Here is a 25,404-nt window from a genome sequence, read left to right as displayed (position 1 = left end):
GCCTTCCCCTTTGTCACGGTCCATTTGGATCTCTCAAATGTACAGGACAACATATGCTGTGATTTAAACTTTATTTCATGAGCTCATTAAGAAATACAATAAACAAACATGACAAACGGGGGCTCAATTCCCCTTTCCCAGACTCGTCTATCACGTGAATTCACTTCTTCACCAGTCAAGTCATAAGGTTTCACAGCTTATAATCTGTAACTCTTAATATCGTGCACCTATGAGCAAAAAAAAGCATTAATTACCCAGCCAACGGAGAGAGCGCTCACCCTTCCTCCTCCATCACGGTGCGGGCGTCCCCTGTGTCACACCAGGAAGCATGAAAGCCTCAGCAGTTCAGCTGCTGTTGGATCCGCTTCAAAAGCTTTTTGAGTAAGCTGATGTTTTATACCCTCCAGCTTGGAGGCTGGGTCTATACCATTTCCTTACGTTAGTGGATTCTGAGGAAACTGCCAGACAAAAGGTAATGGCTGCCGGAGACAGCCATCCGCAGCTGGTAATGGCTGCATCATGGCCCTTTAGCTCTCTCTGGCCACCTGTCCTGCCTACGCGGTGCTCTCGCTTTGACCTAATGGTGCTGCTCCCAGCATACATCAGGCCTTAGCATGAGCTGGGTTAGCCAAAATCTAGGCAGGAGTTGAGTGAACAGTCACGCCCTTCCTTGTCCGGCACTTTCCCCCTGACCTCCGCCGTCCCCCGTTTTCAGGAGTGACCTCCCAGGCTCCCACATGGCCTTTTGCCCCGGTGGAGTCGATCTCCCTGTCTGACTCTCTGCTAGTGTCAGAGGCGCCGCGGAAGATCCTGCTGTTCCCCGTGGCTGTCCTGACCGATGCCTGCAACTCGTCCCTCGTGCCTGCGTCACGCAGATGATTTGGGGGGCAGCAGGTCTCTCTCGCGGCTCCCTGGGAACAAGGGCAAAGCAAGTCCCATCCCTCCCCTTTGTGGTCCGTCCCCAGGGTGACCGAGTGGAGACGTACCGGGAGCTGGAGAGCGTCTTGTGGGGAGACGACGGCTGTTTGACGAGTGGCGTTGTGAACCGCCTGATAGCAGAGGCGCTGAGTGACATGCGAGCGGCCCAGGTGAGCTTGTTCTCTTTCAAGGCCACCAAAGCAGCCTGCCTCTGCCCCTGGTTTGGGGGGAAATACAGAGTGGCGCAGAGCTGTTCCTCGGTTGTTCAGACCCGGCAGAGGTCCTAAGGGAGAGGCTCTGGGGACTCGTCATGACAGGGAATTTGGAGAGGGGAGTGTTGTGTTAAGGGGTAAAGCCTTTTGGCAGAAAATAAACCCCCTTGCGTTCCAGCTTGTCCTTAGATGTCAGAGGGGCTGGGGGCGGCTAAGCTTAGATTCTGGGTGATGCCCAGTTCAGCACTGTAAGTCCGGTCGCGTTCAATACGTTGAACTATCACGATTACGGATGCACAAATAGCGCATTGTACTTTCAATTTAGTCGCGTTCAACGAACTATCACGGCTAGATTTTAATGAACAGTGCAGTTTATTAAAGCAAAAGGAGTACAGGTTCTTTTGGATTGCCGGTGATAAATACGCTGTCTGCAAGGCAGGTGCAAATAATAATATAGTCGACTACAAGCGCATTAAATTATGGAAGAAAAAGAGCTCTAAAGAATTCTAAGTTTCCCGGGAAAGCACTCGGTACAGCCGAGTGTTCGAATCTCACCCAAGAGGTGTCCCTCTGGGGGGAAGAGAGGTTCAGCCTGTCGACTGACCCCAGAAGGCAGTGCTGTCCTCCCAACTTGTCCATGATGGTATCTTCCCTAATAGTCCCCCTCTCTTTGGGCCTTTTTATACTATTTTCCTATTTAGCTGGAGCTTGAGTGACTCTAGTCATGCATGCCTTTACTTTGATTGGTATTAAGTTCTCTCGCTTTGCTTTTAAAAGGACATGCTAGAAAAAATTCAGAGCACAGGCTTAGTGAGGGGTGGTTGCACTTTGGAGGCGGGTAGCTTTTGGGATGGAGGTGTGCTTTGGTATTATAATGAGCAAAGTTCACCCAGAGGACATGATTTTGCATGTCAGTACCCCAGGACAGGACACTTAGGAGATAAATCAGAAGTAGGGCAGCAGGTTGACAGAACCCCCATTATTTTACCTCCTTGCTTCCGTGGATTCAATGCAGGGACCTACCGTTCCTACCGTTCCAGTTCCCTATCCCTGCGATGATATCACAGAGACTGGCCGTGGCGTCTCCACTCCACTCCACCCTCCGTGTTACTTCTCTTAGGGTCAGCACACCAAATTCCCTTGGTGTTGCTAACATCTAAGGTTGCAGGTTACGTTGCATAGAGAATTATTAGGGAACCAATTCCTTGCGTGTCCACTGCATTCCACCCCGGAGGTTTTGCCTTCCCTCAAGGGGGTGCGGGCAACATATTGGTAAGTCACTTCTAGCAATCACTCCACAGGGAGGCAGAGATCTGTGCAGAGAAGCGGACTCGGGGCTGTTTCGACCTGAGCGACAGCTGGGTTCAAGCTCAACGCTGTTTGTCCTGCTTTGAGGAAGAGCCGTGGCAACCCACCAGCCCCACAGAGAGGTCCCAGGGGGGTCTTGAGTCTGCGGCAGTTTGTTCCTGGCATCTCCATGGAGAGGGAGAGGGGGCAGCAGCACAGGGCTGTTCTGGGGAAAAGCCTCCCTCATCTCGCCAGGGAACTGCTCGCCTGTCCCGGGGTACGAGAGGCAGCAGCCGCTCGGCCCCGAGCACAGCTGTCCCGAGGGGTCTTGCAGAGGAGATGGGGTCATTCAGCCTGCCCTAGTGCCTCAGCCTTTTTCTCCAGAGTGTTTAACCTGTGACGCTTTTGCAGGGTGTGACAGGTGACGTGAAGATGGCCGCGAGTGACGTCCTGGTAGCTCTGGCCCGCTCCCACTTCCACTTTGTCATGTCGGAGCTCCAGAGCCACCTGAAGGCCATGAGGAAGGTCCCTGATGAGATTGTGCTCCTCACCTTGGGCAAAATGGCCCGCAGATATGGTATGGCACCCTGGGCCTTGGGTAGAGATCTGTGATAACAAGGAGAAGGGATCCTCCCCCTCCCTAAACGCCCTGTGTTGAACTGGGGGGCTACGGAGTTGCCGTGCCTCCTTGTTCCGTGCCAGGGCCAGTTGGCAGCTCTGCCTTATCAGCCCGATCCCAGTTCCCAAAGGGCGGGAACCTGTTGGAGACAAACCCGCGGGGTCTTGGCCCCGCACCGTCCTCCCCATTTCCCCAAAGGGCTTCCCTGTGTCCCCCCTGGGGAAGGCAGCCCGTCCCACGCCCTCCGGCACGTCCTGCGTGGCCCAGCAGCCCCAGCCCTGGCAGGGATGGACCCCAGTCTCCCGTGTCTCTCACCGACCCTCTCGGTCCCTCTGTCCCTGCCTCCTCTGCAGCCCTGCGGTGCATCCCCTTTGTGGGAATGACGCTGCTCGCCCTGCGCGCCGTGCTGACCCAGGTGGGGAGCGGCGAGGTCCTGCATGCCGTCTGCAGTGGTGAGTGTCGGCTCCTTGGCTGGGGTCCTAGGGGCAGGGGCGGCCTTCGATGCCTCCCTGTGATCTCAGAGGGAACGCGGTGGGTGTGAGCCCGCGGCAATCCCAAACTGCAGCGAGTGTGTAGGAGGAGCGGGGGAAGGCCTGGAGGTTTCTGTGGGCAGGACGCGGCAGCGCTGCACAGAGAAACTCCTGGGTCCCTTCCCATGGTTTCTGTTCCCCCGCTTCCCTCTGGGATTAAACTCCCTGCTCTGAAAGGGCGAGTATGAGGGAAGGGAAGGGAAGGGAAGGGAAGGGAAGGGAAGGGAAGGGAAGGGAAGGGAAGGGAAGGGAAGGGAAGGGAAGGGAAGGGAAGGGAAGGGAAGGGAAGGGAAGGGAAGGGAAGGGAAGGGAAGGGAAGGGAAGGGAAGGGAAGGGTCTGCAGTGAGAAATGCTAGAGGGGAAGGGGCTGTTGAGGAGAAGGTGCGATGGGTGTGAGGAGGAGAGAAACAGTGGGGTGTTTGAATCCAGGCACCTCAAGAACACAGATTGCCCTCGGATCCAGATCTAGTCCTGGGCTGAGCCCTGCCGAGCCTGGGACTGTCCTTAAAGCAGGCTTGGGCGTGAATGCAAGATACCGTCCCTGCTGCAGACTCTCACATGTTCCCTTCTCCTTTGTCCTGCTGCAGTTCTGGAGCAATGGTCGAAAGGAGTCCATACATACTTGTGCAGCTGGGAGCAATGCCCCTTCCCTCGCAAGGGGGTGGCACAGTTCTGTGAAGCCATTTACCCGGTCTTCCGCTATGTGGTGGCAAATTGGCTGGACTGCAAGGAGGAAGAGGTGAGAAGTGCTGCTTTCCACGCCTGGGGCTGCAGCAGGGATGTCCGTGCCAGTGGGTCCGTCTCTGCCCAGTGGGGTGCGAGCAGAGGGGCGAGGGGCTTCCCGACGGGAAGCAGCCGAGCCTTGGGGCCTTTCTGCAGAGAGGGCTGGGGTACCAGGGTGGGGAAGTGCTCTCTCTCCTCTGGAGCGAGCCCTTCTTCTGCAGGGCAGAAGGGAAAGGGAAACCCCTCCCAGTGGGAAGGGCAGACTGGTGTCCAGGGGATGCTGAGCACTAGGCAGACCTTCAGCCCTCCGAGCGGAGCCTCTCCCTTCCCTCTTCAGGACAAGCAGGCTGTCCTCGGGGCAGTGGCTGCCATGCTGGGGGTCCTTCTGCATGAGGAGCAGCACCGAGAGCATACCTGGGAGCAGCTCCTCTGGCTCCTGCAGCAATACAAGGAGGTCCGAGACACCTCCCGGGTCACCAAGGTGAGATGTTGCGCAGGGCCCGGCGTGGCTGCTGGGGTGGGTCTGTGCGAGTGCTAAGAGGCACTGGGGAGCTGTGGGGTGCCAGGAGAAGCTGGGAAGCCCTTAGAGAAGGAACAGGAAGAGCAGAGGAGGCCTGAGGTTTCCTGGGCTCTTTGGGCAAGAAAAGAGAAACCCGGGGCAGGGCGGGAGGGAGGCAAGAGTCCCCGGGGCTCATCTGCTCGGGAAGGGAGGCATTGCCAGCTCCCTGGGGCTCTGTGTGCAGGAAGAGCTTTGCCCGAATGCCCAGGGCCATGTCCAGTCCCATGCGGCGACTGGCGAGGTCTGATGAGTGGGAAACTGAGTTGTCAAGCCCGGGCTCCGTTCCGAGGAAAGAGACCCTCTTGATGCTGCTCTGCTCATCGGGGTTTTCCCTGGGAGCTGATGTTAGGGACTCCCCTTATCGCAGATGTTCTGGGTTTCTCCCTTCCCAAGTGCCTTTAGGTGGCTTTAGCCTCCTCTTCCCCCCCGTTCTCTTGTAGAGCCTCAGCTATGTCCTGGAGATACTGGTGGGAGTTCAGACCCCAATCCCGCAGAGCACGGCTCTTGCCATCAGCACCGCTGTGCACCGCCAGGTAAGGGGAGCCCTGCGCCCTGCCGCAAGCCTGGGGCCTGCACCCGTGATTGCCGCGGAGGGGAAAGACCTGCCGGCTGGCAGGGCAGAGCAGGGCGTTCCTCCGCTGGGACCTTCCTGCAGGCCCGGAGCACGCCAGGACTTCGATCCAGGTGCCACCTTAAGGCTGCAGGAGGCCTGATCCTGGCTGTTTGGAACGGGCCTGAGGGGCAGCCCAGTTCCCACAGCCATTTCCCTCTCGGCCAAGTCGCAGGAGGACTCTGGAGCGCCAGCACCCTAAGGGCAGCCTTTCAGCGCTGCTCAGCCTCAGCTCCTGGGCAGCCTGGGCTGCCGCAAACCTCTGTGCGTGCCCGGGGCCACTGTGGGCTGGGCTGGGTTTCGGCTGTGGGTCCCATGCCCAGAGTGCCCAGGGACAGGAGAACGGAGAGCACCGTTTCTTTTCAGTCCCTCTCAGCACTGATGCCACTTTCTCTAAAATGGACCTTGTTCCCACAGCTCTCTGATGTGACCAAGGAGCCTGGCCTGGCCCAGAAGGCAGTGCTGTCCCGCTGCATCATGCTGCAGGGTAAGGAGAGGAGACTGGGCGATGGCCCGCCGTGCCGTGGCAGCTCTCTCCCTGTCCTTGGCTGTTGGGGACAGCTGCCTGCTGATGCAGAATGCGATTTCTTCCCCGCAGCACGAATGCGCCCTGAGGAGACAGGCATGTTTCTGCACTCCCAGCTGAGCGGTGGGAGTGAGGCCGGTCGCGTGGCAGCCCTGGGCCTGCTGGGAGTGCTGGCCCACTCTGACGGTCAGTGCCACAGAGCAGGGACGCAAGGCAGGGGTTGGGGCTGCTGGGCTGACGGCAGGAACGGGCCGAAAGTGGTGCACCTGCACCCAAAGGGAGCTGCGAAGAACGGGTCCCCCAGCCGAGCTGACGCCCTGCAACAGGGCTCTCCCCCGGCAGTTAGAAATGCCGGCACACCAGGAACGATGCTCCAAGCTCTGTAACACGGGCAGGCTGGTGGGCGGGCAGGTGGGCTGCTTTGCACAGGAGCTGCTCGTACCCGTGCTGTTTCTCGTGTTCTCTGTGTTGCCATAGCCTTCAGTCCCTGTAAAATAGCCGTGCCTCTGGAAGTGGGGTTGCTCCGGCCACGCCGCTGCTTCCCGTGAAGCCAGTCAGGCCCCGCTCTTCTGTCCCATTGGAAGCTTCAGGGGATCCCTTCTGCCGCTGGGGCTCTGCCTCAATGCACACCTCTCCGTATCTCTTCCAGCACCTGCGGCGAGAGGGAAGCTGCCCCAGGTGGTGGAGGCCATGTGCTCGTTGTGCAGTGACCCCAGTGCCCAGGTGAACTGGTTTGGGAAGGGAGGGTGCCACCAGGGGAGGCAGAGAAACCCTTTCCCTTGGGACAGAGCCAGGGGGCCTGGGGAAGTGCTGGCGCGTTGCCCAGGTGGTGGCTGATGGCTCGTCCCTGGGGAGAGCTGGCAGAGTGGAGCGGGGAGGTCACTGTGCTCTGTGGGGCAAATGCCCGTCCAGCCTGGTGCTGAAGCCCAGCCCTGACGCCAGGAGCGAAAGCTTCTGCCGTGGCCTTGCCACCTCTCTGCGAGCCACAAAGGCTGCCCCCAAGCAAACCCTTTGGGTTTTGAACAGGAGGGTCATAAGCACACTCCCCCCCTGGCAGGTGCGGAGGGCAGTTCTGGAGTTCAGCAGGGAGCTGCTCAGCTCCGGATCCCAGAGCTGCTGGCCATGGGATGTGGTGGGGCACATCTTCAGCGAGTTCAGCCGGACCTCGGGCAGACTGGTAAGGGCAGAGCAGGACACCCAGGGCTTTTTTTTTTGACCAGTGCCTGGACCCTGCTGAGAGCTCCTGCCGGCAGCCTTGGCCTTGGAGAGCTCCATGCTGCAGAGCCATCGGCGCTGGCACTGCCATCAGAGCCGCTTCCGAATGGCCGTTCCTCGTGGGTGTCTGTGCCGATGTTGGTGGAGATGTCAGTGGATGACGTGGGTTTACACCTCGGCATGCCACCCGGCACTGTGGTGCCGAGCTGTGCCCACAGGCGCCTCCGGCAAAGCCGCCTTGCAAAGGGAGGGTCTTGTAGGGGCAGGACATCTTCCATCCTTAAATGCTGATGGACGGTGAGCAAAACAGAGCCAGTGCAGACAGGCGGGCCTGGCTAGAGGAGCTTTCTGTGGTGTTCTCGTGCTCTGGCCCTCCAAAGCACACCCTGCCCATCCAGTAACAGTCTGGGGGCCCACATCCCTTCTGGCAAGGGGACGGGCCGTTTGGCAGTCCCTGTGGTGAGCATTTCCCAGCATTCAGCCGGGTGCCCAGGAGGTGAAAGCTGGGGACGGCCGAGCCTCCCGCTGACTGGCCGAGGACGTTCCCTCTGGCCGGACCTTCCCTCTAGCTGGGAGATCCATGTGCGTCGCTTTGCTCTGAGGCCCGGGGAGGCTCTGCTTTGGGAGCAGGGCAAAGGAAAGGGCTTCTGGGTGCTCCTCCACATCCGTCGGGCTGGGTGTGCTGCCTCCAGGGCTGGCACTGAGCACAGCCTTGCTGAAGGGCACGTTCCTCACCTCTGCTTTGGTGGCACGACAGCAGCATTTGGGCCCCAGGGGCCCGTGTAGACAAGCAGCGGCACTGTCTGCTCCCAGGCTTCCCAGTCCTTCCCAGGGTCTGGGACCCGGTCCTCGAGCTGGGTCCGTCTGGCCTTCAGGAGGGAGGCGGGCACAGGAGCAAGAGGAGCACTGGTGAGGCGTGCCTGAGCCTCATCAGTTGGGAGCCGAGAGGAACTGGGGGTTTGCCAACTCTGTCTTACAGGTGGCAGGAGGCCTTTTTGCCTGGGAAAACCCAGAGGATAAAGCAATTCGAGCCCTGTGCATGGACATCCTGGGCTCCCTGGACGTCACTCTGAGAGGGATGACCAAAGTAAGTTGCCCTCTGCCCTGCTGCTGTGGCCACTTCTTGCCTTCAGGACATTTTTCCTTGTGCTCCCCCAGGCCCTGAGCCTGTCCCCTCGTGTGCTGAAGCGCACCAGGCTCAGGGAAATGCAGCCCGTCCTTTTCGTCTTCGAGCTGAGTGGAAATGCCAGTGTGGCGAATTGCCCGGTTCTTCTCTGCAGCTCCTGTGGCCGAGGCTGCTGCAGTACGTGGTGCCAGCCCAGTACAGCGGCATGCTGATCCCGCTCTCCCGCTGTGTCCGAGCCCTGGTTGAGAGACGGGAGAGAGCGGGGTGCGAGGAGGAGGAGGAGGAGCCGGATGCCATGGAATCCCAGGAGCAAGGTAGGAGCCCCAGCGAGTGCTGCTGCTGGGTTTGGCCAGGGGTCAGGCCAGCCCGCATCTCCCTGCGCCCCACCAGCCCTGAGCAGGAGCCCAGGAAAAGCAAAGGGCAGAGACAGGCTCTGCTGCTGGGCACGAGGCACTCTGCCCTGCGTGGCCCCTTGCCCGGCGCAGAGGCCCGGCTCTCCTGCTCGCAGCGCTCTCCTGGTGAGCCGGGGCTCGCTCCTGGCCGTGCTGGAGCTGCCTTCATCTCCTGCTGGGCAGCCCTGGGGAGCCCCCCAGCCAGTGCTATTGCAGCGCAGCTGCTCTCAGCCCTCAGCCCTGTGTGGGGCTATCGGAGGTGTGAGGCTCGTCGGCTCAGCCAGCCTTTCTGCCTCCCCACAGCCCGGCTGCCGGCTCCCCAGGCCCTGCTGGCTCGACTGCTGGTGAGTAGCGGGGCCCTGGGGAAAGAGCTTTTCTGGCCAGGGGTGGTGGGAGATCCCGGGGTAGAGATGCTGTTGAGGCCAGTGCCGGGAGCCCCCAAGCAGGAGGCAGCATGCCCGAGCCCGTCAGGGATCCCACTCCGTTCTCAGGGCTGGCAGCACCCTGGGTGAAGCCATCGGCTGCCTGCTGCCAGCCAAGCGGCACCGAGCTCCCTCCCGAGCTCCCTGCTGGGAGAAGCTGTGGCTCTGGCGGCAGGAGCGACCCTTCTCTCCTGCCCTCCTCTAGGTGGTGGCGGCAGCTCCTTACCCGAGCCGCGAACGCGCAGTCGCTGCCTTGCAGCTGCTGCAGGCCCTCCACGGCAGGATCCACAGAGGCTTGGGGGTGGCGTGGGCGACCGAGATCCCCCTCCTGCTGCAGTACCTGGAAGGTAAAGTGCAGGTGGGGAGGGAGAGGCTGGAGGGGAGGGAGGGGGGCAGGAAAACGCAGCTGCCCGGCGCGACGGAGGGGAATTGCCCCCAGTTCCCCAGCACTTGCTCCGCTGCCTTTCCCCTTCCAGGGAGCCGGTGCTGAGGCTGGGGGCAGCTGTCCCCTGGCACCAGTTCGGCCCAGGGGATGGACGGGGCCGTTGATGTCCCCTCGGAGGGCAGGTCTTGGCATCACCCAAGGATGGTGTCTGGGAGAGGGATGGGACTGGTGCTCCTGGCGGGGGTGCAGCCCTCGGCTTTGGAGGACCAAGTCCCCAGGCCAGGCGAGGTTTGCAGCAGCTGTCCTCGGCAGTAGCCTGGGAGAAGGGCTGGAAATGGGCAAAAGGCAGTGGGTGGTTCGGGAGAAAACGTGTGTTGGGACCGGGTGGTTGGAGTTGTTCTGGGAGCTGCAGTCGCTCAGTGGGGATCTGCTGCGGTCAGTGCGTCCTTCCCCAGATTGAGTCAATGCCTCTGAGGACTGCCCCTGGGATCCCTCCCGTGTCTTTGGCCTCGCAAGGGCTTTCGCGTAGGCCCTCTCCGGCCTGATGGCCTGGGACTTTTGGGAGGTCGGACTGCAGAGGAGAGCGCCGGACTCGTCTTTGGTGTGAGCTTAAATAGCTGCGAGAGCTTTTGCTTCCTCTTGCTTCCTAGGCAGAACTGAGAGCTCCCTGGCCTCTGCAGAGTGGGAGCGCCGTGTGCTTAAGGTACAGCATCCTCGCAGGGGGTGTCACAAATCGAGGGGGGAGATGAGGGAGCAAAGTTGTGGGAGGAAGCTCGGGGCTGCCTGTGTAGGCACCAGGAGGTGGGGGCACCTCCTGAGCACCCTGCGCCTCCCCCGGCAGTAGGTGCCTGCCCACTCAAGAGGAGCTGCTGCCTGCACACATGCCACGGCTGATGGCTAATGCCTTCTAACGCTGTGGCACGCGCCTTAGCACTGCCTCCTCCTCTAAGTCCGGCCTGCCGGGGGGTCTCACATGAGGCGTTAGGAGAAAAAAGAGGGTTGGGTGGGGTGGGGGAAGAGACTGCCGTTCCCGGCAGCTCTCCCCCGCAGCGTCCCGGGACACGTGAGCCTGGAAAGGTCAAGTGGAACACTCGCTTCCTTTCCTGTTCACACCAGTTTCTGCGAGCGTCGCTGGAGCCCGTCGAGGACGAGGCCTGGACCGTAGGCCTGAGCCAGGAGCTGAGCCAGCGGCTGGGCAGCTCTGCTGCCGGCTCCTGGGAGAAGGTGTGTGTCCTGCCCGGCACTGGGGCTGGAGCTGGCGCTGGTGCTCTGCCCACGCAGGCAGATTTCACTGCTTTCCTTTCCCTCGTCCCCAAAAGGCATTTCCCCTGGGCTGCCCCAGCGGCTGGCCACAGCCTGGCATCGTGGCCGGCTCTGCCTGCTCCCGGAGGTGGTCGGGTCCATCTGGGGCCAGCCCTCTCCTGACGGGTCGGGCCGTGACTGCATCTCGGGCTCGGCTTCTTCTCTTTCAGCTTTTCCTGTACAAGGCTCTTGGGACGGTGCTGGCAGCTTGTCAGGACCTCAGACACGTCCAAGGGCAGGTGCTGAGGTTCCTGCGGGACACAAACCCTGTGGAGCTGTCTGAGGCCAAGGTGAGGTGATGCTCCTGTCCTGAGCATCCCCTGGATTTTCCTGGGGGAGAGGGAGGGCTGCTCCTGGCCCAGCTCCAGACCTCCTTGCTTTCCCCGTTGCTGCTGTTTCCTGCTTGCTGCAACGTCCTGCCTGGCCACTGTCGCTGGCCACGGCTGAATGCCTGGACTGGAACCGACTCCCCGTTTCTCTGTGGTTGCAGGGAATGATTTCTGTTGTGTCCCACGCTGCCGAGAGCCACTTCCACCTGGTCCTGGGCACGGTGACTATGTTCTCTGCCACTTTCACCAGAAACTGGTCCTACCAGGCTTCCACGGGCTGGAAGGTAAAGGAACGAGGGGGTTGCTGGTTGGCTTTCCTTTTTTGGCCGCCTTTCCACTTGTACACCTGCAGCAGCCACACTGTGGCAGCTGCCTTTAGATTAACCTTCTTGGAAGAGCTACCCGAGACCTGTGTTTCAGAGGGGACATCCTGGCCTTGGGGCCCCCGAGGTGTCTTTGGAGAGGATGGGGTTTGGCACCTGGTGGGTCAGAGCCACCCAGCTGGGGCAGCTGCAGCGGTTGCTTGCTTGCTTGCTTGCTTGCAGCCACGTTGCCCTGACTTAACTTCAGCAGGAGCTGGTGACAAGGGGGTGGGCGCAGTGTGACACTCTGCCCCTTCCTCAAAGCTGAGGGCTGGGAGCAGGAGCCTGGTGAGGTCTCGTTGGCTCTGCTCCCCACCTGGGGGCTGTGGGGAAGCCTTTCTGGGCAGGGCAGGGCCCTGCAGAGAGAGCAGTGCAGCCTGGCCTGGGGAGGTGAGCAGACCGGGCTCATCTGCGCCACTGACCCGCACAGGCTGCACGGTTCTGAGCAGGACCGTGACAGGCTATGTCGGGTACCTGTCCGCAGAAAGGTTCCAGACAGCTCCCCGACCTCTCGAGTCAGTGGTATAACAGCCGGCAGCGTGTGCGATGCTGGCTGCACCTCCTCCCTCTCCAAGAGAGAGAACTCAAGCTGCGGGGTGGGAACAACTCCCAGCCCCAGCCCTCGCAGCTTGAGGAGTGGCTTGGGGAGCTGCTGGGAGGTGCTGGGGGAAACAAGGAGCTGGCGAGGGTGCGGGGCAGGGCCTGCCGCAGGAGCCCGCAGGAGTCCCGGGGCTGACGTCTCAGGGCATCTCTGTCGACACAGGTACAGCGGCGGCAGAAGATGGAGAGAACCCAGACCATTCGTGCTGCTCTCATGCGCACCTACGGCGGCATCGCACTGCACGCCCCCAAGGAGCAGCTGCTCACCTGTGTGGATAAAGACATCATGGGCAACATCCTGAGGCTGTCCAGAGATAAACAGAGGGTAGGAGCACAGGGCGCGTAGGGTGGGGATGCCCGGGTGCCCCAGCTCCGGCCCCTCGGGGCTGGGGTGTACCGAGATGGGCGGTCTCTTCCTAAAGACCTCCCAAGGAGGGGTTTGTCCTCAACGTCCAGATGCAAGCCCTCCGTGGGTTCCCCCTGCCCATGCTCCTCTTCCACCTCTCAGCCCTTCAAAGAGTTCAAGGGGTGCTTTGCTCTCTTTGGCCTCAGGACTTGCAGCTCAAGCTCGCCCTGGTGCAGAGCATCGCCGAGGTCAGTTGTGCCATCCAGGCTGTGGGCGACTGCGGCAGCTTTGAGCTCTCCTTAAAGCAGGAGGCGACGCGGACCCTGCTGGTGAGTGTCCGCAGCTGGAGCCGTCACACGGGGGAGTTGTGGGCTGCGCCGTCAGACTGGTTTCCCCAGAGGCACGATGGTCTCTCGGCTTCACGCGAGCTCCTGGAGCTGTGTCCGGAGCTGGTGGGGCCCTTGGGTGCTGGTCCTGGGTGGCTGTGGCTGAGGAGCAGGGTCCCTCCTGTAGTGCCTTTGGGGTTCCGTGGGGGAGATGGGGCAGCGTCTGCCCAGGCCTGGCAGCAGAGCCTGTCCCCGGGGCGGCGGGAGGGCTGTCCCGTGTCCCTGCCCGCTGCCAACTCTGCGCTTGTCTCTGGGACTTGCAGGCCTGGATAAAGAGGGAGCCCTGGGACTCGCTGGTGTATGGAGTGTTTCAGGCTCTGGAGGAGTTGAGGTGAGGTCTGTTCCCCAGGCTCTGGGCACTCCCAGTGTGCCCCAGCCCAGCTTGAGCATGGGGCCAGGAGCTGCTGGGGCTGTGGAGTGGGAGGGTGTTCCCCATTCCAGGTGTCTCCCAGAAGAAGGGAGCCCCAGGGGTTCCTTAACCTGCTGGTGGGGGTTTGCCTGCTGCCTGGGAGGAGGTAGGAATTGCTGGAGCTGAAGGCAGTGCTCGCTGGCATGGGCTGGGGGCGTTGGATTTGGGGCCCTCGATTAGGAGGGACCCAGTTGTGGTTTAAGCCACCCTGGAGAGGGCTAGTAAATCCCCTTTCTGTTTTGTCTCCCTTTTTCCTCTGGCCAGCAAGCTGAGGCCGCCTCTGAGCGGGAAGGAAAATCGCAACCTGCTGGCAGTGTGCTGCCAGAGTGTTTTGTCCCATCCTTCCGAGGAGCGGATGAAAAAGGGAAGGAAGAGTGTGAGGGCAGCTGTGAACATGGAGGTACGCACCGGCCAGCGCCTGCCCACCTCTGGGTCAGGATCCCCCCTCAGCACGCCCTGGCAGCCCCCATGATGCATAACCTCAGCTCTCCTTTGCTGCTTTTAGCTTCTGCACAGGAGAGGCATGGAAGATCTGGGCCACCTCATAGAAACCCTTCTGGAGGCTGAGGCGACCTCTGCCTGCTTTGACGACGTGGTCCACGTGAGTAGCCACGGGGCAACAGGGAAAGCGTTGCCAGGGCAGAGAATCGAGACCTTAGTGGGTGATAGGAGGTGGATACCTTTCCCACAGACAAATGGGGCTTTGGCTCCTTGCTCTGGGGCTGTGCATCCGGCCGGGGCTGGGGGACAGGAGCGCCCGGCCACTGCAGCCTCAGGACAGGCAGCGAAGTGGGCCCTGATGGAGGGAAAGCCAAGAGCCAGCCCTGAGCTGGGCGAGAGCAGCCCTGGGGGGAAGGCCAGAGCGGGGAGACGCCAGCAGGGCAGCAAGACCTGACGCAGGGCAGAGGCGGCTGCAGAGCGCGAGGCGGTGAAGGCTGCGGGGCCAGTGCTTGGTGGGGCGGGGGATGCGCCAGGAAGGGGCCAGAGAAGAAGGGAGAGGGAGAGGGATCTCGGGGAGAGAAAGATTCCCGTTGCGAGAGAGATGCACCCTGCCCCAGGTCCTGAAGGGCTGGCTCACCTCAGCCAAAGAATGGGAGCGGGAGAGAGCCCTGCAGGTTTTCACCCACGTGCTGGGCGCTTGCAAGGAGCGATGCGAGCTCATGGTGAGTAGGGACCCTCCGCGTGCCCTGGTGCCCCCTTCCCACCATTCGTGGCCCTGGAAAGGAGCCCTGCCCGGCTGGGTGCTGGGTTTCGGGGCCCCTGGGATTACGGGGCAGCCCTTCTGCCTGCCCTTCTGCCTGGTCGCTGCGCAGGGCAGTAGAGGCGAGCGGGCGCTGGGGCTGCCTGCAACCTTTTTCCTGCTGCTGTCCCCTGCAGAGAGGATGTCCCTACAAGCACTTCGGCTCCCTGGTGGGACTGCTGGGGTCTCTGACCAGCGACTGCCTGGCCACGTGCCGCCAGAGGGCATGGGTCTGCCTTGGCTACCTTCTCCAAATGCAAGGTGAGGAGAGCAGGCGCTTCCCAGCCTCGCTCAGCCCGATCCTCCCTGCCTTCCTGGCCTGGCGCCACCGGGGTCCCGTGGAGGGAAGGGGGAGGCAACGTGCTCGGCTGGTTTTGTGCCCCCACCCTGTTAGCCCTCTGCCTCCCGGCCCATCTCAGGAAGGATCCCTGAGAGAGTGTTGTTGAGTCCCACCTCCCCGGGGCGTGCGTGAGGTTGGGTGGTCAGGGCCATCCCTCACTGCTGTCTGAGAGCAGGACATTGTCACCAATGCTGGGGACTGTCCCCCTCCACGTTGCAGGAGAGACAGAGGGTGGTCAGACAGCTCGCTCGGATGAGGTCCCTGACGTTTCAGAGGCTGCCTTCCCCCTCGCTCCCTGCCCTCAGCCTGGAGAGACAGGCAGCTACCCAGGCAGTCTCCAAAGTCATCCCTGGCAGGGAAGAAATCTCCTGTTGAGCACAAGAGAGGAAACCAATTTGCTGCCCAGAGCAAACTGGGCAGGGAGGAGGGATCTGAGCTGCAGGCCCAGAGCGTGCTGCAAAGGGTTGTGTTTGCACCCTTTCCTCTTCAGGCAGCAGGGTCTGCCTGTGCTGAGGAAATCACAGGGAGGTTTCCTGCCTCCCAGAGACGATGGTGGCCTGTGTGGGAATAGGGGACGCAGCTGCTAGGAGCAGAGGCTGCTGAAACCCTGAAGCCCCAGCAAATGGTTTAAGGAGGAAGAGGGCTCTTTCCAGCCCGGGATATGTCAGCCATTTATGGGGCTCAGGAAATCCCGCTGCCCCACGTTCAGGAGGGCCCTGGCTTTCCCTGTGGCCTTCCCTGCCACCACTTGGGTTCTCCTTTATTGGTATCTGGGGCCAGAGGTTGGCTTTCTGTAGACGTGACTCCTCTCCTGCTGTTTGTTCCAGCCAAGAGAATGAAGGTGCCGCAGACAGATGAGATCTGGTGCCTTTGTGAGGAGCTGAACAGCCCGCACACCGAGACTTCGGCAGAGACCTGTACCGAAATAACAAAGGTAACTGGCCCCAAAACAGTGGGGTGGGGGCCCAGCTCCTGGGCTCCTGCACGTCTCCCTGCTCCCCTCCAGAGTCTCTGTCTCCAGAGCGAGCTGTCCAGGACAGCTGTTGTTAGCAAGTAACAGGAGGCTTTGAGACAAGACCGTCCTTTAGGCACGCTGGAGCAGACACCATGATGTGTGCGTTTGCACACACGTGTGTGTGCGTGAGTGCTCTTGTCAGAATACAAATTCAGTATATAAGCAAACAACAAGGGGTAGACACTTCCAAATCGCTTAGCGGCACCAGATGTAAGCAGCACTGTAGGCACAGCAGGAGGGTCAAGTGACTGGCCCCTCTGTGACTGCTGAACTAACGGTCCCGTCAAGTTGCCTTTCCTTTCGGAATCGCTGGGGCAGAGCTGTGACGCAGGCTCTCCTGTTCCTGACTTCTCTCCAGGCTGTTTGCAGATGCATCCCTGCAGCACAGGCTGTGGACTTTCTGACTGCCGTCCTGGGCAGCTTGCTGCATGTCATGCCCCCATGTGCAAGAGCAGTGTGGAAGTGGGTGTTCGTCTTCCTGGTGGAATGCAGAAAGGAAATAGTCCAGGAGGTAAAGGAGAGCTTTTTTTCCATTAGACTTTGTCTTTTCTCCTGTTGGCTGTTGCACTACACCCTGTGCAGTTGGCATGGGCTCAAGAAATGCCGCCTGTGTGCCGAGCCAAGGGGCTACTGATGGTCCGAGTCGTGCGTTAGCACCCGCTGCTGGCGCCTGCTCCAGCTGGTGACAAGGCTATGGGCACTTCTTGTCCAAAGTCTGCCATTGGTCCGGGTCCTTCCCATGAGTGAGGCACTGGGAGGCACCAACCTTGCCATTCCTCCCCTTCCTCTGGGGTCACTGTCAGTCCTCCCTGCCCCGGGACCCACCTCACCCTTCTCTTTCTTCACTGGTCCCCAATTCCATCTACTCTGAGCTTTGCTGGGCATGCTAGGTTTTTCCACAGGTTGGATAGTTGTTCATTGCTCTCATTGCTTTCCCGACTGTGGGGTTACCCAGCCTGTGAGGTGCCCTTCCTTTAGCCACTAGTTGCTGCCCATCTGTAGCCTGGGAGCCTCTGGCCTCGTGCTGTGCCTGCCCTTTCAAGGCTCCTGTTCTCCGCTCACGCTCTGCTGCGCTCCACTTGGGCTCTAGGGCCACCAGTGGCTCAAGCAGTGCAGACTAACTCAAGTTAGTCTCAGGAGGGTAGAGGCAAGGAAAAGCATCCCTGGAGAACTGGGTTCCTCTGGAAGGAGACACGTGCCCTTGCAGAGGCCCTGCAAGGCATCTTCAGGGTCTCGAAGAGCGTGTTTGTTCGTGGCCTTGCATCGCTACAGACGCATGGGGAGAGTTAGCCAAGCGTTGAGCGTGAAATGGGTCCGAGTCCTCTGTGTGCACACAGGGCACGCAGCTGCTCATACGGTTGGGCCCAGGGCACACGCAGCGACTGAGGCTGTGCGTGTGAGCGTGTGCACGTGTGTGCGTGTGTGCGTGCATGCGCACGACTGCCAAGAGCACACTGGGCTCCAGATGTGAGCCAGGGTCAGGCAGGGGTGGAAGGCGTGAGGTTTCGAGCTGGATCTGGACTCTGTGTCAAGGGAGCAGGCATCGCTCATGTGCTGAATGACTGTGTCTGGGCCCCACAGGAGGGGGTAAAGGATGCACCGAGCCCTTCTTTCTCCTCTTCTTCCATTCAGGTGCCAAAAATCTTGGACACCCTTTACAGCTACATGCAGCAGAGCACCCACAGTGCCCTTCCTGCTCCATGCAGTGTTTCTCCTCACCCGCTTTCACCAGGAGCCCGTAATCAGCAGTCTCCTCCAGAAGAGTCTCTTCATGGACAGGTACGTGCACTACCCACCTCCCCACTGTAGTCAAACAGGGACCCTGCAGCTTCCTTGCCCTGGGGGGTCCCGTTGAGAAGCAGGTCTTTTTTTTCTGCCCGAGCAAGACTGCGTGCTTGTGTCTCTGCTGTGAGTGGGGCGTTGTAAGCCCATTGCAGGTGAGGAGGTTTGAGGGGCACCGCAGGACCGCAAGGATGCGGGCTCAGGGTGAACGTCTCTTCCCTCGCAGTGACACGGTGGAGCTGTGGGAGGAGCCTGGGGAGAAGCATCCTTGGGATTCGGATCCTGAGGTGCTTAGCGGAGAAACTAAACAGAGCAGGAAACGACCGCCCGGGGACGGGCTCCTCCACTTGTGAGCGGCACGACCGTCAGACTGCTCTGGAGACTCTGACGGTACGTTCAACGGCAGACACATTTCTGCAGCTTGGCATCTGCTTGCTAACTCATACTTGGGCGCAAGGGAGTCGGGTGCCCTTTGCGGGTGCCCGTGGAGATTCGCAGGGCGCTGTGCTGGGCCGGCCTCAAGGAGCGTGGGGAGCCAGGCCAGTTTGGTACTCCTGACGCACAAGGCTGTCGCAGAAGTGACAACTGCGGACAGTGACCCCCCACCCCGGGCACGCGGGGGAACCAGGCTGGTGGGAAAAGGCCTTCCCTGAACAGGTGGTTCTTGGTCACGTTTCTCCGCAGATCACCTGTGCCATCTCCGAGGTGGTGCTTGCCCTGAGGAGCACGGAGGAGCTCAGGCAACTGCTTCCCCACCTCCTTCCCAGCCTCCTGAGGTGGGCCAGTGAAATGCTGGGTGAGGAGAGGCTGCTTTTGCTCATGAGCAGCTGGGGAGAACTGTTCCTCGAGTGCCAAATGCACGTGGAGAAGCCGTGCAGGTAAGGAGCCGAAGGGGCAGATGGAGGGGCTGGCTTCAGTTCCCCGTGCCAAGGCATGTGCCTTTGTGCGGCTGAGGGAGGGCTTCGCCTGCCCCACTTCCTACATGTGGAAAGCGGTCGTCGTGGTTGCTTTTACTTCTGTTCCTTCATGGAGAAACTCCAGCTCCCAGGCAGGAAGGTCTTACGCAGCTCATACTGCGGACGGCCGTCATCTTGCCTCCTGCGTACCCTTGCGCGCACAATAGCATTGCGCTCCCTCAAGGGACCCCCGCTGGGAGCAGTGACTCTTGCGGGCACTGGTGTCATTCTTGGCCAAAGGCTGGTGGGAAGAGGTATGAGGTGTTGGCCTTGGCTGATAAGTAGCGTGGAGTCGGTCTAGAGGCGTGGGTTTTCTTCTGCTTCGGTGGGTCTGGGGCATGAAGAAAATGCCGGTGTCGTTAGCATGCTAGTCTGGAAGGCTGTGAAGCATCATTCCAGGGGTATTTAGCGCTGCTGCAGATCAGTCTTCCCCTAACCTGCTGTGATTGGAGAGTTCTTGGGTTTCTGGCGGTGGTGCTATTTGGACTTGTTTTGTTTGATTGGGTTGGTTTATTTTGCGTTTTGTTTCTTTTGCCAGGGTTTTCCTTTCAGCTCTAGAGTTGGTGCTGGGCAAATGCATGGCGCAGAAATGGATGCAGCTGCTCGTGAATTGGGCAGTGTGGGCTCGCCTGGAAGACCCCCTGGCTTACCCTGAGGGGGTGTGTCTCCTGAGCAGGTAAGAGCCCCAGGGATGCATCTGGCCAACTCCTGCAGGGAGTCCTGCTGGGACCCTCCCGGCGTGCCCGGGAAGCCGTCGGGAGCTGAAGAATAGTGTCTGCATCGGCGCAAGTGAATTTTGGAGGCCCGGCCTGTGGCCTTCCTGGGTAACTGTGTGTCCCTCGCTTGTGACCCCTGCACAGGGTCCTGCTCCACGCTGGGCTCGTCTCCCCCCTGTCTGGTGAAGAACCTCTTGCCGTGGCTGGATTCCTGCTCAGTTAAACTGCGGGTGACAGCTACAGCTTTCTTTGCTGAGGTAAGGCAGGAGATGGGGAAGGAAGGGTTCAGAGGGCTTTTACTGAGATACTGCTGCTTGGGATGTCTCTTTTTGTGGGAAGATCCCTGGCAAACGGCTCCCTGGAGCAGGGTGGCCAGGGGAGCACCTGGCCGGGACCAGGTCCCCAACGGCGCTGCCTGTGGTGTTGTTCCAGATCTCTCGGGACCGCAGGACGACAGGGACCTCCGAGTGAGGCAGGCGCTAGAGGAATCCCTCCGCAATGCCTGGCCCCAGCCAGCACCACGGAGTTAATTAAAGCTCATCAAAAGACACCGAAAGGGGAGCGTATCTGTTCTTTCCCTAATAGCACCCCCGCGGTTGGTGAGACAACGTGTGGGTGACACCCAGGCTGGGGGCTGCCAGCTGTGGGGCCCCTCTCAGATCTTCCCGGGCTGGGGACAATGGAGTCATGCCGGGACAGACCCCAGAGCAGGGGTCTCCCCGTGGGGTCCTGGGGCCTTGCCGTGCCCTCCCACTGCCCATGGGGATCTCCTCGCCACCCCTCCCACCGCGGCATGACCACCTCCAGCACCAGCCCGCGCTGGTGCAGGGAACAGCCCAGGACAGCCCCGACCGTATCACCAGCATCTGGCTGGCCCATCGGACCCCTGCCCGTTAACCCAGGCCCCACCGGTGCTGTTCCTCACCCCCAGCGAGCCTCTGCACATCTGCAGGGGGCAGGGGCAGCTCCACACAGGGAGACCACCAGCAGAGACGGGGCTTTGTCCCTTGGGCTGCTGTGCACGCTGGCCCGGCTGCGAGCCCCTGTGAGCCTCAGCCCCCTGTCCCGCGGGTCCCACCCCACGTGTGATCCAAACTGAACGCCTGTCCTTTGTAGTGCCCAGAGCCTCATGTTTCGGGCCGAAATGCTCAGGTTTAGGGTCCAAACCCGCCTTTGATGACCCCCAGCCTTTCCTCAGGGCCCACAGCTCCATCCTGAGGCTCGCAGCCCTAAAGGTGGAGTTGGTTGCCTGGCAACCTCCCCCCAGCAGTCCCTGGGGAGTCAGTGGACCCAGGACAGCCAATCGCATTTGAGGAGGCGGGGGCAAGGCATGTGATCGATAGGTAACCCACCAGTCAAGGTTCGAGGCCTGCAGGAAAGGTGGCAAGAGTGCAAAAAGCCAGGCACAGTGCTGGGGGGGGGGGGGGGGCGGTGATGGTTGGAGGCGGGGCATGCCAGCTCCACCAATCAGAGCTGGCAATAGCAAAGCACACAGGTGACTGATAAGCCGCCTGCCCCATCACGGGATGGGAGGAGCAAGGGAGCAATCTCATGCAGCCAATCGGAGGAAACATCGCCTCAGGGGAGGGCGGGCAGCACACCGCAGCAGGTGGCCAATCACAGAGAGCATCACCTCAGGTGCACCTGGGCAGCCTGAGGCCTGGGGCCAGTCAGAGGCCGCCCTGAGGGAAGGGCGGGCCCCAAACCAGGGCACAGTGACAGCCGAGGGGACCAATCCGAGGCAGCACCGCCTCAAGGGAGGAGACTGACAGCCCTCCCCACCTGTGCTGCCCCATGGGAGAAGAAGGTGGGCTACGCCGGCCACCAGGCCTGGTGCTGGGGCCAGGAGTTTCCTTTAGGCACCTGCAGTGCCGAGGGCTCCGGCAGTCCTGGGAGCTGAGTGTGCCAGGCACAGGGCAAGCGACTGAGCTGGACGTTCTCCAACGGCAGGCATTTGTAGGAGGGGGGCTCGGAGGGAACCCATCTTGCCCTACCGCTGCAGGGGGTCGGGTCCAGGCACGCGGGAGCCCTGGCCCCCTGCACGTCGGGCTTTGCAGTGCCCTCACATGGCCTGAGCCTCCTCCCAACCGCACAGAGCTGCTCAGACCTGCTGCTAACTCCTGGTTCCCCGCCGCTGACTTGCTGCTTGCATGGATCGGACGCGTTGGTTCAGCTGCAAGTCGTGAAAGAAAGCAAAGGACCGAGAAGCCAGAGAGACAGGGAGAGAGGTCGCTGCAGAGTGGAGTCCCTGGAGATAAATGTCTTTGGGGGAGGCTTCTCATGTCAGCTCAGGCCAGGCAAACAGATGAAACTGTGGAGTGGGAAGGCTCCCGTAGGCAGTAGCTCAAAGGGGCTGAGCTCTGCCTGCCAGCCTGTTGTATTAGCCGGGACAACATCAAGAGCAACCACGGCAGCCGCTGAAGACAGGCTATTTAGAGAGCATACTCTCCTCTGAGCAAGTACAAGCCTAACTCTTGACAGCCCGGTTCCCCCAGCAGCCCCCTCCTGCCCCACTCGTGGGAGAGGAACAAGCTCTGGGCCAGGCGAGGGGCTGGTGGGAAGCTTGTGACACTGGTCAGGAGGTGAGGACCAGCTCCCACAGGGGCACAGTGCCCCCAGGAGCCCCAGGCCAGCACGGCCCTACTCCTACAGCCGTGGTCCCCCAGGGCATGGCCAGGCTGCACCGTCCCACCGTGCCAGCCCACCTCCGTGGGAGGTGAGGGGTCCCCAGGCTCTGCCTGTGCATGGAGGGCTGGGAGGGGGCCAAGCTCTTGGGGTGCTGGGACCCAGAGCTTGGGCTGTGGGACGTTCCCTGCTCTGGGAGCAGAACAGGCACCATGGGCGACTCACTCCGATGTGGCTGTCCCTGTTGCTGCTCTCAAAACTTCAGGCAGAAATCCCTCCAGAGGCCAGGACAAACCCCACCTCACTTGGGGTGTCCCCGCAATGGCCGGCAGATTTCCCTGCCTTCCCGCCATGGTCTGGCCCCATCGTGCTGCGCCCCAGGGAGCAGAGACGGGTGGGGGCCTTCCAGCAAGGAAGGAGGGCTGAGGGGAAGTCTGCTCATCCAAGGGCCGAAGGCTCTGGGACACACGGGGGCTTCCTCACCCATTGCACCTCAAGGTGAAGGGTGAGGGGCAGAGCACAGCTGGAGCCAGAGGAGCACAGCTGGAGCTGGGGCTGCCTGACTAGTCTGGGGGGTGGAGGGAGGAGAAGGTGTGGGGAGGGATGTCCATGACTGTTTCTGGGAATGCTGTCTCAGGCCCCAGCCTTCACCAGGGCCATGCCTCCCCGTGCCCCTTGCCTAAACTTCCCATGTCCCTTGCCTAAACTTCCCACCCCTTGTTATTGCCCACGACGATGCCAGCTGGATTCCAAGGCTGGGCCTGGCAGAGGAGGGAGGAGAGTTGTGGTCGACCCTTTTTGCTCCTCAGGCTGGAGAATGACATCCTTGGCTGAATCAACAGGGCAGACGCGGAGAGAGGGATGATACTGAAACAAGGAGTTTGGAGAGCTGTCTAAGCTCAAGGTCTGCGAGCAAGACTAGGGCAAGCCCTGCCTCTGGTGACTTGGCTTCCCAGGTCACTATGGGATGGAAGGGGACCTTCTGCTGAAGATCTCTCATGGACGGACGTCCCCACCGCAGACATGTAGAGCTCCTCCAAGGGGGTTACTCCGGGTGCGTCAGTGGAGGGCAGAGGTGGCCCTAGGCCTGAAAGACCTAGATGAAGGGTGGGCAGTGAGGGTTGTGGTGTTTCTCTTCCCAAGTCACCATTCCGTGTGAGGAAGCTCTGCTTCCCTGGCAATGGCCAAACATCTGCCTGCCGTTGGGAAGCCCCAGGGAGCTCCCTTCGGGAGTCTGTGTGGCGCAATCGGTTAGCGCGTTCGGCTGTTAACCGAAAGGTTGGTGCTTCGAGCCCACCCAGGGACACCTCTCCCCTCTTGCCTGCCTATGCCACAGCCTTCTAACATTTAAGGTCCCTTCCAACCCAAAGCGTCCTATGGCTCTAGAAAAAAAACACAGGCTCTTCAGTCCCCTCAGCAAGGCCAGAGGAGGGAAAGAAAACTGATGGCAGCAGTTCCTTATTCTGATTTGCCTGCCCAGCTTGGGGAGCAGGGCTTAGCTCCCACCTGGGCTCAACCCAGCACATAATTTGCCTTAGTTCTACTTTCACTAAAGACAGTAACAGTAGCGTGCTCTAAAAACATTTCTTCTTCTTCTTGATGGTCCTAAGACTCATTTCTCAACTCTTAGTAAACTTAATTGCTTTAATGTTCTGCCTTTCACCTGACTTGATCCCCATCCACTGCTGCTTGTTCTTCTCCAGACTCCTGCCTTCAGGCACAAGGGCCTGGGACACCCCACCAGTATCAGTCCCCTGCCTAAGGAAAAGTCTTCTCCTCTGGAGCCCAAGGCTCCGCCACTTGCTCTCCTCACCCCCCCGGCATCTGGGACCCCACCATCTCATGGTCACTACAGCCAAGGATGACACTGATTATCACATCCCTGTCCACATCTTCCTTGTTTGCCAGTACTGGAGCCAGGTGAAGCACCCAGGGCCCTTGCTGGCCCACCTAGGAGCTGTCTGAAGAAGTTGTCCCGAGATCCTCCAGACTGTTTGCACCCTGTTGGACCCGGTCCATGAATGCCAGGGCAATTACAGTCTCCAACAGGAACTGGCTCATTGACCTGCAGTCTTCCTTGGGCTGCTGACAGAAGACTTTTCCTGCTTCCTCACCCGCATGGAGAGGTTCAGAACTGCCAGCATGATGTCACCCTTACTGCTTCCTCTAATCCTCAGTGACAGAAGCTAACCCATCCTGGAAGAGCTCCATACATCTGAGCTGCCCCTTCACACAGGGCCAGCCCCACGCTCACCTTCCCTGGCACTCTCTTCTGCAGATCCTCTATCCCTCTTTTGCAGCACCCCAGGTGAGCAAGCTGTCCCACCACGTCTAATTTCATCCAAAACCTTCACAGTGCTGTGAGGCTCCAGCTCCTCCTGCCTGGGCACGTTTGGGCTGCAGCATCTCAGCCGTGGCACCGGGGCTGGGCACAGACTCCTTGCAGGCAGATACGGTAACAGGGACCCAAGGATCCCACGCTGCTTCACACGCTAGAGTGTTTGACAGATGTGCATGCAACAAGGAACTGAGCTGCCCACAGACTGCCCTGCTGTCTGCAAGGCCAGAGAAGCGCGGCTGGGGAATGACACCGTGTCCAGAGAGGCGTTTGGTGACTCTGCAGAAACTCTGCAGGGCTGTGGGCCTTGTAGGACAAACTCCAGGAAGGAGAGAGTGCTGCAGAGAAAGTGTTTGGAGGTGGACACCTTCTGGTCCGTCCCCACTGTGACTGTGGACATTACCATCATCATCTTCCTTCTGCACGCCATCAGGCATGGGAGGAGAGGTTCAGAGAGAGGAGAACGGTCCAGGGTGGAGAACACAAGCACAGGGCTGGGCACCCTGCTGTGGCCTGCCTCCTTGTCCTGCGGCACCACCAAGGGATGGACCTTGCGTCTGTGGCATGGTGTTGCTGTTCAGGCGATGGCAGACAGGCACCGGACCCCTTTGGGAGGCCCTGGGGTGCCTGCCCCACACCAGCTCCACCAGGGCACGGCTCCCCTGGAGGTCCTGTGCTGTGTTTGCCTGCTGAGTGCAGTTGTATTTGGCACTCTAGGCACCTGGCGTGGCACCGGAGGCTTTTTTCTTAATGCCATTAAGTAAATGAAAATAAATAAGGTGTCTTCAGCACAGGGATGTGGACGTGTCTTAGCTTTGCCATGACTGGTACTCTAGTAAATGCAGTGGAGAGAGAGAGACTCCTGGGTCTCCTTCTGGTGCGCCCCTGTGCTTGGTCAGCCCAAGAGCTCCGTGTCCTCCAGAGATATATGTGACAAGGTGCATTCAGGTGCCCTGAACGTACAGGTCCGGTGTCATGCAGGATGGCCAAGGATATCCCCATTCCCCCTCTGGACCTCAGCTGACGCTCAGGAAGGATGTGGGTATTCTCAGAGATTTTCCACCGGAGCTTGCAAACACTTGCATACGTCTTAGACGAACCCTGGCCCCTCGGTCATCAGCAAGTGTCTGTGGG

At 60.4% G+C, this 25,404-nt stretch overlaps 1 protein-coding gene across 1 annotated transcript; it reads left to right on the top strand.

Annotated features, from left to right (window-relative positions):
• The first annotated feature begins 1,058 nt into the window (after positions 1–1,058).
• LOC128147314 (maestro heat-like repeat-containing protein family member 2B) lies at positions 1,059–25,294 on the top strand. The gene is made up of 34 exons (XM_052799776.1): positions 1,059–1,088; positions 2,829–2,994; positions 3,390–3,478; positions 4,117–4,305; positions 4,627–4,770; positions 5,289–5,381; positions 5,876–5,945; positions 6,057–6,170; positions 6,634–6,707; positions 7,042–7,161; positions 8,179–8,286; positions 8,480–9,061; positions 9,345–9,486; positions 10,175–10,227; positions 10,641–10,748; positions 10,997–11,116; positions 11,317–11,439; positions 12,281–12,459; positions 12,540–12,792; positions 13,113–13,180; positions 13,291–13,364; positions 13,462–13,658; positions 13,764–13,859; positions 14,317–14,421; positions 14,636–14,759; positions 15,666–15,772; positions 16,212–16,364; positions 17,486–17,632; positions 17,781–17,790; positions 17,862–18,025; positions 18,320–18,513; positions 19,130–19,267; positions 24,584–24,703; positions 25,252–25,294. The coding sequence occupies exons 1-34, from the start codon at positions 1,074–1,076 to the stop codon at positions 25,292–25,294; spliced, it is 4,482 nt and encodes a 1,493-aa protein (XP_052655736.1). The 5' UTR covers positions 1,059–1,073.
• The last annotated feature ends 110 nt before the right edge of the window (positions 25,295–25,404 follow it).

Source organism: Harpia harpyja, chromosome 10, assembly GCF_026419915.1.
Source record: "Harpia harpyja isolate bHarHar1 chromosome 10, bHarHar1 primary haplotype, whole genome shotgun sequence".
NCBI lineage: Eukaryota > Metazoa > Chordata > Aves > Accipitriformes > Accipitridae > Harpia > Harpia harpyja.
This window is presented reverse-complemented; position numbering and strand designations above follow the sequence as displayed.

What these genes read in the sequence shown, in the direction of transcription:
- LOC128147314 (XM_052799776.1), top strand. An exon ending in CTGCCGGCTCCTGGGAGAAG is followed by an intron (nt 10,749 to 10,996) that starts GTGTGTGTCCTG and finishes CTTCTCTTTCAG; the next exon opens with CTTTTCCTGTACAAGGCTCT. An exon ending in TTCCTTCTGCACGCCATCAG is followed by an intron (nt 24,704 to 25,251) that starts GCATGGGAGGAG and finishes GGTGTCATGCAG; the next exon opens with GATGGCCAAGGATATCCCCA.